Source organism: Crotalus tigris, unplaced genomic scaffold (assembly GCF_016545835.1).
Source record: "Crotalus tigris isolate CLP2741 ecotype Arizona unplaced genomic scaffold, ASM1654583v1 scf7180000017630.2799268, whole genome shotgun sequence".
Taxonomy (NCBI): Eukaryota; Metazoa; Chordata; class Lepidosauria; order Squamata; family Viperidae; genus Crotalus; species Crotalus tigris.
In genome coordinates, this window is record NW_024096524.1 from 1985383 (window position 1) to 1997268 (window position 11886).

Below are 11886 nucleotides of genomic sequence, written 5' to 3' on the forward strand. Positions count from 1 at the left end.
AGTGAATCACTGTGGTTGATAAGTTAGTAACACGGTTGTCTTTCCTGGGCAAGTGTAAGAACCGCTATGAACAGCAGACACCAGCTGTTCAGCGGTTCAAAATCCCCCTCCCGGGCAAAGGGGGGGGGTAGAGAGTGTCCGAATAGTGGTAGAGCCTCTTTTGCACCCCCCAAGTTTTTTTGGGGGGGGGTGAAAGGAGTGCTCCCACGGAGTTCGGACTTGTCTCCGCTTCCCAGCTGTTTTTGTCCTCAGGGACAAAACGAGCCGCTGCAAACACCTCCGTGCTTAAAGAGAACTGGTGAGTTTTTTTTTTTATAAACGGACAGAGCTGAGTAGAGGATTTAGTTTTTGCTTTCTTTGATTTATTTGGATTTTAAGTTTTAAGACTTGCTTCTATTTTTATTCTCTCTTTTTATTTTATTTTATTTTTTTTTTTCTCTGTTGAAAGGGAAAGTAAAATGGCGATCGGCAAATCTCTCGGTGTTTTTTTTTTTTTTTGAAGTTAGAATGCTGACCGGCAGGCTTTTTGGTGTTTCTTTTTCTTTCCTTTCCCTTTCCCTTTTTATTTTCTTATGATTGGAATGGTTGTTTTTGGTATCTCTAAGTATTTTTTTTTTGGAATGGACTTTTTCTATTTAATTATTATTATTATTATTATTATTCTTCTCCCTTCTTTATATTGTAATGACTCTTTTTTGAAGGACTTTTTTCTGTTTAATTTTTTGCAATTTTTAAGAAGGAGTAAAGCTTTTTTTAATTCTTTTTCTCTTCCTTTTTTTTTTCTTTTCCCTTTTTTCTTTTTATTATAATGACCTTCTTTGGAGGGAGTTATGATTTTTGAAGGAATTTTTATAATTTTTTAAGAAGGGCTAAAGGTTTTTCTTTAAGATGGCTCCAAAGCGTCCAGGGATTTCTACAGCTTCTAAATCAACAGTTTCACCCTCTTCTGGGGGTCAGCTAATAACTATGAAGGATTTGCAAAACATGATGGGAGATGTTATAATTCAAATTAGGGCAGAAATGAAAAAGATTTTAGAGGAAAATAATAAGATTTTGAGACAAGATTTTGTTTTGGCTTTAGAAGGAGTTGCTTCTGTTCTTGAAAAGGTGAACTCCCATGTGGAAGAGGTAGCTGAAAAAGTGGACATAATGGAGGGGAAAATTGAAAGTATGGAAAAAGAAATGGAAAATGAGATTCTTATGCTTCAATATGGACAAATGGAATATGCCTTAAGAATCAGAGGCCTGGAAGAGTCTTTGCAAGAAGATTTGAAAGAAATGGTTGCAAAGGACTTTGCATTGATTTTGAATAAAGAAAAAGAGGGAATACTTAGTGAAATTGAAAAATTATTTAGGGTTAACTCTGTGGTGGCAGCACAGAAGAATCTGCCAAGAGATGTGGTAATTTACTTTGGTAAAAGATCCTTACGCAATCAAATTGTGCAAGCCTATTATAAGAAGAGATTTCAAATTGCTTCACAAGATGTCATAATTTTTAAGGAGATCCCATCTAAAATTTTAAGAAGAAGAAAGGAGTTTGCTTTTCTAGTAAATGAACTTAAAAAGAGAAAAATTCTATTCAGATGGGATATTCCGACTGGAATGGTGGTGAACTACCTGGGGACATGTCATAGACTTAATACTGTTTCTCAAGCAAAAGATTTTTATACTTCGGTCCTGGGGGTATGTGCATCGCCATCTATTAGGTCTCAACAAGTCCAGATTGAGGAGCAGAAGACAACTTGTGTAGCACATAACTCCAAAGAAAAGCAGCAACAGAAGAAGGTTAAGGAAGTTTCATATTCAGCGGTCTCTGAATCTCTGGGAGATGTTGGACTTACAAAGTCTTTGGAGCAATCTTCAAGGGTAGCTCTGGGAGAAGTTAGACCTACAAAGTCTTTGGAGCAATCTTCAAGGGTGGAATTGCTGCCTGAAATCGAAATTGGGAAATTTCAGCTTGAGGGGCACCAACAAGAGAGGAACGGGCAGAGGATAACTTGTACAACTTACAACTGTGAAGATCAACACAAGGAGGAATTTACTGAGGAAGTTTTACAGGTATCGGTCCCTGAGACTTGTGCAACATATAAATGTAAAGAAAAAGTAACATATAAATGTAAAGAGAAAGACCAACAGAAGAAGGAGGTTGAGGAAGTTTCACAGGTACTGATTCCTGAGCTGGTGGGTCAACCAGGACTTACAAACTCTTTGGAGCGATCTTCAAGGGCAGAATTCCACGCATTTTTTTCGATGCTTGCGGGCAAGAGAGACCAATATGGATTGTGCTTATAGTAGATGCAACTGGCTATTAGACAGAAGATTATGGATATTGAATGAAAATTTTAGATAAGAAGTTTGTGTTTATAGTGGGTGCAACTGGTTATTGGACAGAAAATTATGGACATTGAATGAGAACTTTAGACAAGAAGTTTACTATTGAGATTGTGGGAGAAGTAAAACTTATATCGTTTTTGGAAAATGTCTTATGTAATGTCTAAATATGTGTTTTGGGATAATAATATATTTCAGTTTTAAGTTTTAAACCTTTAATGATAATATTGTTTAAACCTGTGTTTTGAAGGGATTATAATTTGTTTATTTCAGTGAGGGGATTCTAATAAATTTGTGTTTCGAAGGGAGTATAATTTGTTTAAGTTTCAAGTAATGCTTAAATTTGGTTTTTAAATATTATTATTAATATTTCTAAGAGAAAATAATTTGCTTAATTAAATGTCTAGATTTGTTTAGGAAAGAAAGTAATGCTTAAATCTGTGTTTTTGGAGAAAGTTTATATAGAATGATGATTGTATTTAGATTTGTTTAGGATTTAAAAGTGTTTCAAGCTTTTAAATATTATTATTAATATTTTTAAGAGAAAATAATTTGTTTAACTAAATGTGTCTAGATTTGTTTAGGATTTTTAAGTTTTTTTTTTTTTTTTTGGATAGGTGAGAAGATGATGAAGATTGAAGGAAATATGTATTTACTTTAAGTTTTCTAAGAGTATTTAGTTTTAATGGTACAACAAAGGTTTATATGTTTATCTTTTTGTATTAGGATAAAGAAAGAGGGAGAAATTAGATTTTACATTATAGCTATAGATATTCAAAGAAAGTAATGTTTAAATTTGCGTTTTTGGAGGGAGTTTATATAGAATGATGATTGTATTTAAATTTGTTTAGGTTTTAAAAGTGTTTTAAGTTTTTTTCTCAATTAAGCCTGTATTCAGCTCTGGGAAGTCTAGGGGAGGGTTTGGGAGGTTGGGGAGGAGGGGGGTGAGGTAGGGTTGGGGGGGGTATGGGAAGGGGATTTGTTTTTGTAAAAATTTAAAAATTTTCAATAAAAAAAAAAAAAGTTAGTAACACGGTTGTTAAGTGAATCTGGCTTCCCCCTTAACTTTGCTTATCCGAAGGTCGCAAAAGGTGATCACATGACCTTGGGACACAGCAACGGTCGTAAGTATGAACCAGTTGCCAAGCATCTGAATTTTGATCACGTGATTATGGGAAAGCTGCAAAGGTCATAACTGTGAAAGAAATGGTCGTAAGTCACATTTTTCAGTTATAACTTTGAATGGTTACTAAATGAACTGTTGTAAGTCAAGGACTGTCTGTACTAATGAAAGCCAGTTAAGGATTTGCAAAGAACAAATAACTGTAGAACTATCACTTGTGCTACAGAAGAAGCTCACATATTACTGGATATCTATTTTTCATAATGCATTTCTATGTTGTCCAAATGGAAATACGAGCCATCTCTCTGTTCTGAAGGCCTAATCTTAACTGAAGGCTGGAATACTTGGGTCCCTCAGTGATGCTTACATGCAGTGGCTACAATTTTGGACCTAGACTGAGGAGATTAAGCATCAAATCAATTAAGAAGCTAAAGAAAAAGTTGCATTAGAAAGTTTTGATTTTAGAAATGTGTTTAAAGAAAAGTTTAGCAGGGTAAAAAGAAAAAAGAGTATTTTTCCCTGTAAGGTCAACGAATCTGAAAGAATACAGTGAACCTTGTTAATAAAAATGGTGATAGTTCACGAAGATTATTAGGTGCAAATAGAAATACACACTATTTCCATAGCAAGGAAGATAAAGCAGGAATGAGTACACTGTTCATTTTATTCAAAGAGGAGAATATATTTAAGTACTTTTTTCACTTGTATATCACTTCTGGATTTTGGGATTGTGATGAAAAAAAATGAAATTTTGACTTTAGTTTTGTCGATCAGATAGCTTTGTTGTTATAGAAATGGCTAGTTATATACTAATGCAGGGGTCCCCAACCCCCAGTCCATGGACCGGTAGCAGGCACTGGCATGCCAGCAACCGGGCCGCACAATCAAGCAGCACACAAAACTATGTCCCCTCCAGTCCATGGAAAAATCTCTCTCCACATAACCGGTCCCTGTGTCCAAAAGGCTGGGGATCTCTGTACCAATATGTAAAAGCAAAAAGTTGACGCTGGAGTATTTTTATCTTACATTGTGCTAAAAAGAGTTGGAAGTCAATGTATTTTTTTTTCTTTTTTCCTTTATATCTCACCTTTTTTCTCTCCCCCTCTCTTTTTCCTTCCCCTAATTTCTTATTTCTATTTTTCTTTGTATTTTATATATTGAATAAATATAAAAGATTAAAAATGGAAGGATCAAATCAATTATGAACCTCACTGGGTTATTTCGATGAACAAGATTAAATTCCCTAAATCCACTTTTGCAAAGAAGCAAATTTGCCCTTAATCCGGTAGCTAGCACCGCTAAGAAGCATTCTGAGACAATCATACCAGCTTACCCATTTCAACAACAGTCTCACAGAAAACAGCCCTTCTTTTTGAATGCTGCCCAGACTTCATGCAATTACGCTGAGGTGCAGGTAGTCCTTGGCTTATGACCACAATTGAGCCCAAAATTTCTACTGTTAAGCAAGGCTGTTGTGAAGTGACTTTTCTCCCACTTTATGGCCTTTCTTGCCACAGTTGTCAAGTGAATCATTGTGCTTGTTAAGTTAGTAACACAGATGTTTAGCGAATCTGATTTCCCCCACTGACTTTGCTTGTCGGAAGCTTACCAATGGTGATCACAGAACCCTGGGACAGGGCAACGGTCAAAAATACAGGCCAGTTGCCCGAAACCCAAATTTTGGTCACGTAAACATAGGAAAGCTGCAATGGTTGTAAATGTGAAAACCAGGTCACTTTTCTCAGTGCCATTGTAAATTCAAAAGGTCATTAAATGAATGGTTGTTAAGCTGAGGACTTAACACTTCCTTGAATAATACTGATATTTGAAAGGAGAGGAAACAAAATAATCAGAGCCAGTAACATTAAAAAAAAACCAAAACAATTACATGAAAGTAAGTGTTGTTGGGTGTCTGAAATATGTAGCGTAAAAGTCAGAGACCTGATTGGACCATTTCTTCCTTCAGCTTTCAGAAAGCTCAATAATGGTATAAAGCCTTGTGCTGATCTGAATTCTACTTGTGGCAATGGTGGATCTAAAAAAAAAATACACGGTCCTTATTATTATAACATTTTTAAAAAATTATTCATTCAGCACTGATTCATTCATTCTTTTTAAAATTTCATACTCTTCTTCATTAGGAATCCAAAGCAACTTGCAAGCAGCAAAATTAAATCATAACAGATCTGGCAACAATAAAATAGAACAAAAATACTGTTAACAGAAAATTCAGCTTTATTTATAAAAATGAGCTTAGTCTACACCAGTGGTTCTCAATCTGTGGGTCGGGACCCCATTTGGGGTCGAACGACCATTTCACGGGGGTCGCCAAACAAGGCTGTCCGCCATTTTTTCCCCCTTTTCTTTGGCCACGCCCCTGGCACCCGGTGATGTATAAGTGGTTGGGGGTCACCACAACATGGGGAACTGTATTATGGGGTCGTGGCATTAGAAAGGTTGAGAACCACTGGTCTACACCAAAAGATTTTTTTATCTGTTGGCTGAAAAAGCCTAGCCTGCCAGTACTTTTGGCAACTACTGTCTATTCTCCCAAAATGCCCATCTCCTCATACGGGCCCCAAACCTCAGTCCTTAAACTCTATATGAAGGAAAAAAATGACGAATATTTCTCATCGACCAGAAGTTTTCCCATTGTCTCAAAGCTTTAAAAAACCCAAACAGACGTAAATTACATTTAACAGCATGTTGTTATTGGGAGAGAGCAATCAGTAATATTTTATATACCTTTCTTAGTACATAAAATGCTGCCAGTATGCATTTTATCATTATTTGGTCCTTGTCCTATAAATAAACCACTGACCACCATTAATTCTGTTATGCGTTAATAATTATATCCACAGGGCACTCTAGAAAGACTCAATATACCTGATGGATTCAGCAAGATTACAGATGGCACTCGAAGAGTTTCCCAGTGACCTGGGGGAATATTATTTTAATTTTAAATTGTTTTTGGTACCTGATATATGATAGGGATGAATAAAACTGACTGATTCGATTAAATGGGCACAAAATTTTGGTGAACCAGTTCTACTAGACACTTGGGAAACCATCTGGGTGAGGAATGTTAAATTTACACAAGCCCAGAACTTAAGGGAGAATTTTTACAAAATGTTTTATAGATGGCACCTTGATCCACAAAAAATGTCTCGTATGTATCCTGACTTACAGCCTAAATGTTGGAGATGTGGTTGTTTGGATGCTACTTATTATCATATTTGGTGGTCGTGTAAAAATATAAAAGCTTTTTGGATTAAGATATGGTGGAATATTCAAAGAATTTTTAGAAGGAGGGTAAAATTTACCCCACAATTGTTTTTGTTGGGTATTGTTACTGATTGTGATGTTAAGGAGGTTATACTGATGTTAAATTTAATCACAGCCGCAAGGTTGTTAGTAGGGCAATACTGGAAGAAGGAATCTTTGCCTACCTTGCAAGAATGGTTTTTTAAAGTTTCTTATTTGGCGGAAATGGCAAAGATTTCGGCTTTTTTAAAGGATCAATCGCAAGAGAAGTTTTTTGCGGTATGGGAAAAATGGATAGATTTTATACAACATAAGTTGGATATAAAAAAATATTACTTAGTTTTTCAATAACCTATATATAAATTTTAATATTTTATAGATTGTATTTTTTTTCTTCTCTTTCCTTATATTTTTTATTTTTATCTCATCTTATTTTACTTCTTTTTTATATATATATATCTTTTCTTCTTTCTTTTCTCTTTTATTCTCTTTCTTTTTAAGTAATTTTTTTTCTCTTTTTTTTAATACCTATGTTTTGTTTTTTTTTACATATATATTATTGTTAATTATCTTATAAGCTTAGGTAATGTATTTAGATATATTAATGGTTTATATTTTTTTAATTTTTTTTAAGATTTTTAGAAATTTTAATCAAGCCTATATTCAGCTCTGGGAAGGTGGGGGGGATGGACTGGGAGGGTTGGGGTGGTTGGGTAGGGTTGTTTTTTTTTTTTTTTTTTTCTCCTTATTTGTAAAAACTTTTAAAAATTTTCAATAAAAAAAACTCACTGATTCAAAAATAAAATATTGTGCAGAACTCTGGCATGCTCTGTTTCCCTTCTGGACCAATCTGAACTCCTTCTGAATCACTAGTAGTTTGCCCAACCTTTGGTCTTCTGGATATTTTCAAATTCAGTTTATATAATTTGGGATGGGAATTTTGGAAAGAGAAGAAACAGGACAGATAGTTTGATGCTACAACAGACCTCCCCAGAGCTACTTATGACCCAGTGTCAAAGTTCCAAAAGCTGCTCTTCCCACAACCAATGATTGAATTTGGGGTGCTTGGCAACCGGGCCGCATTTACGACTGTTTGCAGCATCCCACATGACCATAATTTGCAATGTTTTTTTGCTGGAAACGGGCCTGCTTCACAACTATGCCCAGGCTGCTTTCTGTATGGCAAGCATGCTCATTAATAAGGGATGAAGAGCCACTGGAGGAAGGACTGTTCAGCAATAACGCTCCACTTTTATTAACTTTTAAAGATCTTCTACCTTGCTTCTTATGTACAAATAAGATTCCTGGTGAGAACAGGCCATGTTTGAGGTCTTATTTTTGCAGAAATATTGAAAAATTGACTGTATATAAAATTATTTAATCAAACATGGAAGCAGGGCTCTGGAGAATGTCAAGTATATTCAGTTGCTATAGATCAATGTCTCTCAACCTTGGCAATTTTAAGGCATCTGGACTTCAACTCTCAGAATTCCACAGCCAGCAATGCTGGCTGTGGAATTCTGGGAGTTGAAGTCCACATGCCTTAAAAGTGTCAAGGTTGAGAAACACTGCTATAGATTCTCATACTGAAGGAACCACCTTGGGATAAGAAAAACAAGAAAAAAAGTGTAAATCAAGGCATTACCTGCTAATGGGATGCTCAAATGGAGGGGGACATTATGATTTAGGTCAGCAGTGGAGATATTTACAGTGTAATTGCTGCCTGAAGATAAATTGAGGCACAATTCTGGATTCCATGAATTTGTGGTAAAGTTAAGAATCATTTTATGACTGAATTCCTCCTGATACCAGCGTAGACCCACTAGGTGAATCTATAACAAGAAATGCATAATTAAACATATCTGACACCGTGGATTATGCTGTGAATCAAACAGGTATGACACTAATGGACAGTCTAAATATAAGTGTACTGAAAAAATGTCTAATTTAATAGAGAAAAAATGATGGATAAGCAGTTTTTCGTAACCTGATGCTTCTTGATCAATTGGGACTACAATCCCCAGCCAACATGGATCATTCCAAATCATCTGGAAGGTATGGATTGAGGAAGACAGGGGAAAAAACCCAGAAAGTGCCAAACTAAATAGCAATAGCAATAGCACTTCGACTTATATACCTCTTCTTAGTGCTGTACAGCCCTCTCTAACAGGTTTATAGAGTTAACATATTGCCCCAAACAATCTAGGTCCTCATTTTACCGACCTTGGAAGAATGGAAGGCTAAGTCAACCTTGAGCCGGTCAGGATCAAACTCCTGGCAGTGGGCAGAGTTAGCCTGCAATACTGTACTCTAACTACTGCACCACCATGGCTCTTGATAAATAATCCATGCCTTGGGCCTTATTTCAAAATTCTTGAAAGTGATTTGTTCAGACTTATGGCAAGAACAATCCACCAGGTAGAGAGGAAAAAGTAAAAAAATCAATTTCACAATCCATGATATGCATGCATGAGCAAGTTAAAGGCTGCATGTGCAAATCATTCACCAGACCCAGGAAGCACACAAGGCCACTCCATTCCCCCCTTCACATGTTTCTGTGTCAAGAGATAGATTGTCTTGTTCTTTAAAGGCTGGCTATTGGGATCTGTAGTTCTGCAACATCTGAAGGGTCCTTGCTTTATACCTTACAGGCCTATGCAAATCTTGATACAGTTTATCACAATCTACGAAGGAAAAAGGCATAACATAATAGTTTTTCATAATAGGTATAAGAATACTTGTAATTCTATGCTATCAGACAAAAGGACTTCAGTCAAAATGAAACATCTTTCCTTACATAAATCTACATTACTCCTACAAGTTCTCAACTTATGACTGGTCACTTAGCAACTCTTTGAAGTTTTGACGAACCTAGAAAAAGGAAGTTCTAACTTGATACTGATGGTTGCCCCCATCTCCCCCATCTCCTCTTCTTATTCAAGTCCCAATTCTAACTTCATTGAAGCATCATTACTTCTGCTTGGTATTTGCAGCAGGGTTGATCACACATGATAACCCAATTTATGACTGTAACAACATACAACCATAACGGGCAGGTTCCATTACAGTTGTATGTCAAGGACTACCTGTATTTCCACTTCAACTTCTGAAGTGGCAGCTAAACAGCTACCAAAATCAACAAAGCCTATGACTCTGAAGAGATAATGGGCCAGTCTGTGTATTTCAGACAACAACGTCACCATCAAAAGATGTGTGAAAAAAAGTATTTCTCAAAGTTTTTCCATTATTTTCCATTCAGTTACAACTGTGCCTAACTTACTAGGTAGGTTTCCTCAGTCTGTGTTCTTCTTGGGACTCTCTGCCATTTAATACAGGTGTCATTAAATATGGAAATGTTGTTGAATACTGTCTTTTCTGGAAAGAAAAAGGGAAGGAGAAGACACTGAAACTAAATACAAATATTATTTTTATTGGAATTATTTATTAATAAAGATATAGCATTAATATATAAAAGCATAGGCCTGAGGCCAAAACAACTGGTAAGTTAGAGCTACTTTTCTTGATTCTCATATGTCTTTTCAGATCAAAACACTGAAGTGCAGAGAAGATGTTACTGAAATATAATTCCCAAAATTCTAGCCAAGACATTCCCTATTGGCTGCTTATCTTGCCTGATTACTTCTAATCAAAAGAAACTGCCCTTCCTGTCTCTAAATACCACATACAGTATACTTATCCTCCAGTCTATTTGCTCTTTTGCTCTACGGTTTTCTCAGCCTGTGAATGTATGTTTTGATCCAGTATTTGAAATGCTCTTTTCCCTCTCTGAATCATATTCTGAATATTTGGTTCCTGATCAGAAGTAGTACTTGTTTTTTTAGTAAATCTCTTACATGAACCTCTTCTTGTTCAAGTCCCAATTCTAACTTCATTGAAGCGTCATTACTTCATTATTGTTGTGCATAGTGCTTTAACTTTGCAATTTCTCAAGATTTCTTTTCAATCCACAGCATTCCAAGTAACATTTTAATTCTAGTTCCATTCATTCATTGAAAGTTGACCACAAATTTTTGTTCTTACATTAATGGATTGATTTAATGCATTAAGTGAATGCATTAAATTAATCACTGAGTAACAATTCACCATTCAAGAGGAGAGGAGAGGAGAGGAAAGGAGAGAAGAGAAGAGATAATTTCTCCTATTTGCACATTTTCTGCAAGCAAACAACCTTGCAGGTTTAGACAATATCAAGGATTGCACAGTTTAATATTGAATTAGATATTCTCTTTTCTTGGAACCACATATGGGCATCAAATGCTTCAGAAAGCATGCAAATGAGAGAAATTTGCATGTAAGCAAATTTGCATCAAGGAACATCTATTCTTTTTGCATAAATATCTAAATAGAGAGCAAAGCCCATACTTACTGAAGATGTTACCTAGCTGGATAATAAAATATCTGCAAACAAACAACCAGTTTCAGAGAACACCAAGAACTCCACAATTCACTATCCAATTTTGCACTGTAAATTCTACAGTATATTTCAGCCAAATTAAGTACCACCTAGCTAATTAATCTTGGTTGATCTTGAAAAGCACTGGACATGATTAATACCAGGATAGGAGATTACTAAGATGTACCAGGACTATAGAGTGCATTGGAAAGTTGAAAAAAACATCAAAGTCAATGGCAAATCACAGGAGTAAAGCATAACGATTAAATGAAAACATTACATTTACCTTTTAATTTTGTTAGTAAAAAGTGTTCATGTTCTTTAAACAGAAACAATGTTGCTTGCTAAATCTTATTTGCTATCCTCCAAAAGTGATAGAATTGCACAACGATATCTGGGTTATTTGGAAATACTATATTAATAAACCCTGTTCTTGTCATGTTCATTGTAATTTTAAGTCACAAAGAATGCTTTTTTTTCTTCAAAATTATCTTAGGAAATATTCATACTCCAAATGAATGGATGGAATAGTTGCTACCATTTCCCAAAGAACTCTAGAAATTATAGCCTTAGAAGTAGAATCTAAAGCTCTCTAAGAGACACAGATTTCAATTTTCCAAGGCAATTAATTATTTAAAACTGTCCCAAATTGCACAGGTATATAAAAAATCAAATATGGGATCATTTTTTACATACAATTTTAAGAGCCTGGGTTCTGCTCCCTCCCAGGCTGCTCCCTTTACTTATTTGCTTC

The 11886-nt window shown here is 35.5% G+C and overlaps 1 protein-coding gene across 3 annotated transcripts in view; it reads right to left on the minus strand.

Moving 5' to 3' along the window:
• SUSD1 (sushi domain containing 1) overlaps window positions 1-11886 on the minus strand; it is a 45402-nt gene that overhangs the window by 9511 nt on the left and 24005 nt on the right. For 2 of the 3 annotated variants that reach the window (XM_039334411.1, XM_039334410.1), the window contains exons 9-11: window positions 9999-10093; window positions 8364-8550; window positions 5396-5489 (exon numbers count right to left, since the gene is read on the minus strand). In XM_039334411.1, the coding sequence (XP_039190345.1) occupies window positions 5396-5489; window positions 8364-8550; window positions 9999-10093 (376 nt within the window). Of the gene's footprint in view, window positions 1-5342; window positions 5490-8363; window positions 8551-9998; window positions 10094-11886 lie in introns of all 3 variants that reach the window. The other variant, XM_039334413.1, reaches the window with a different exon arrangement.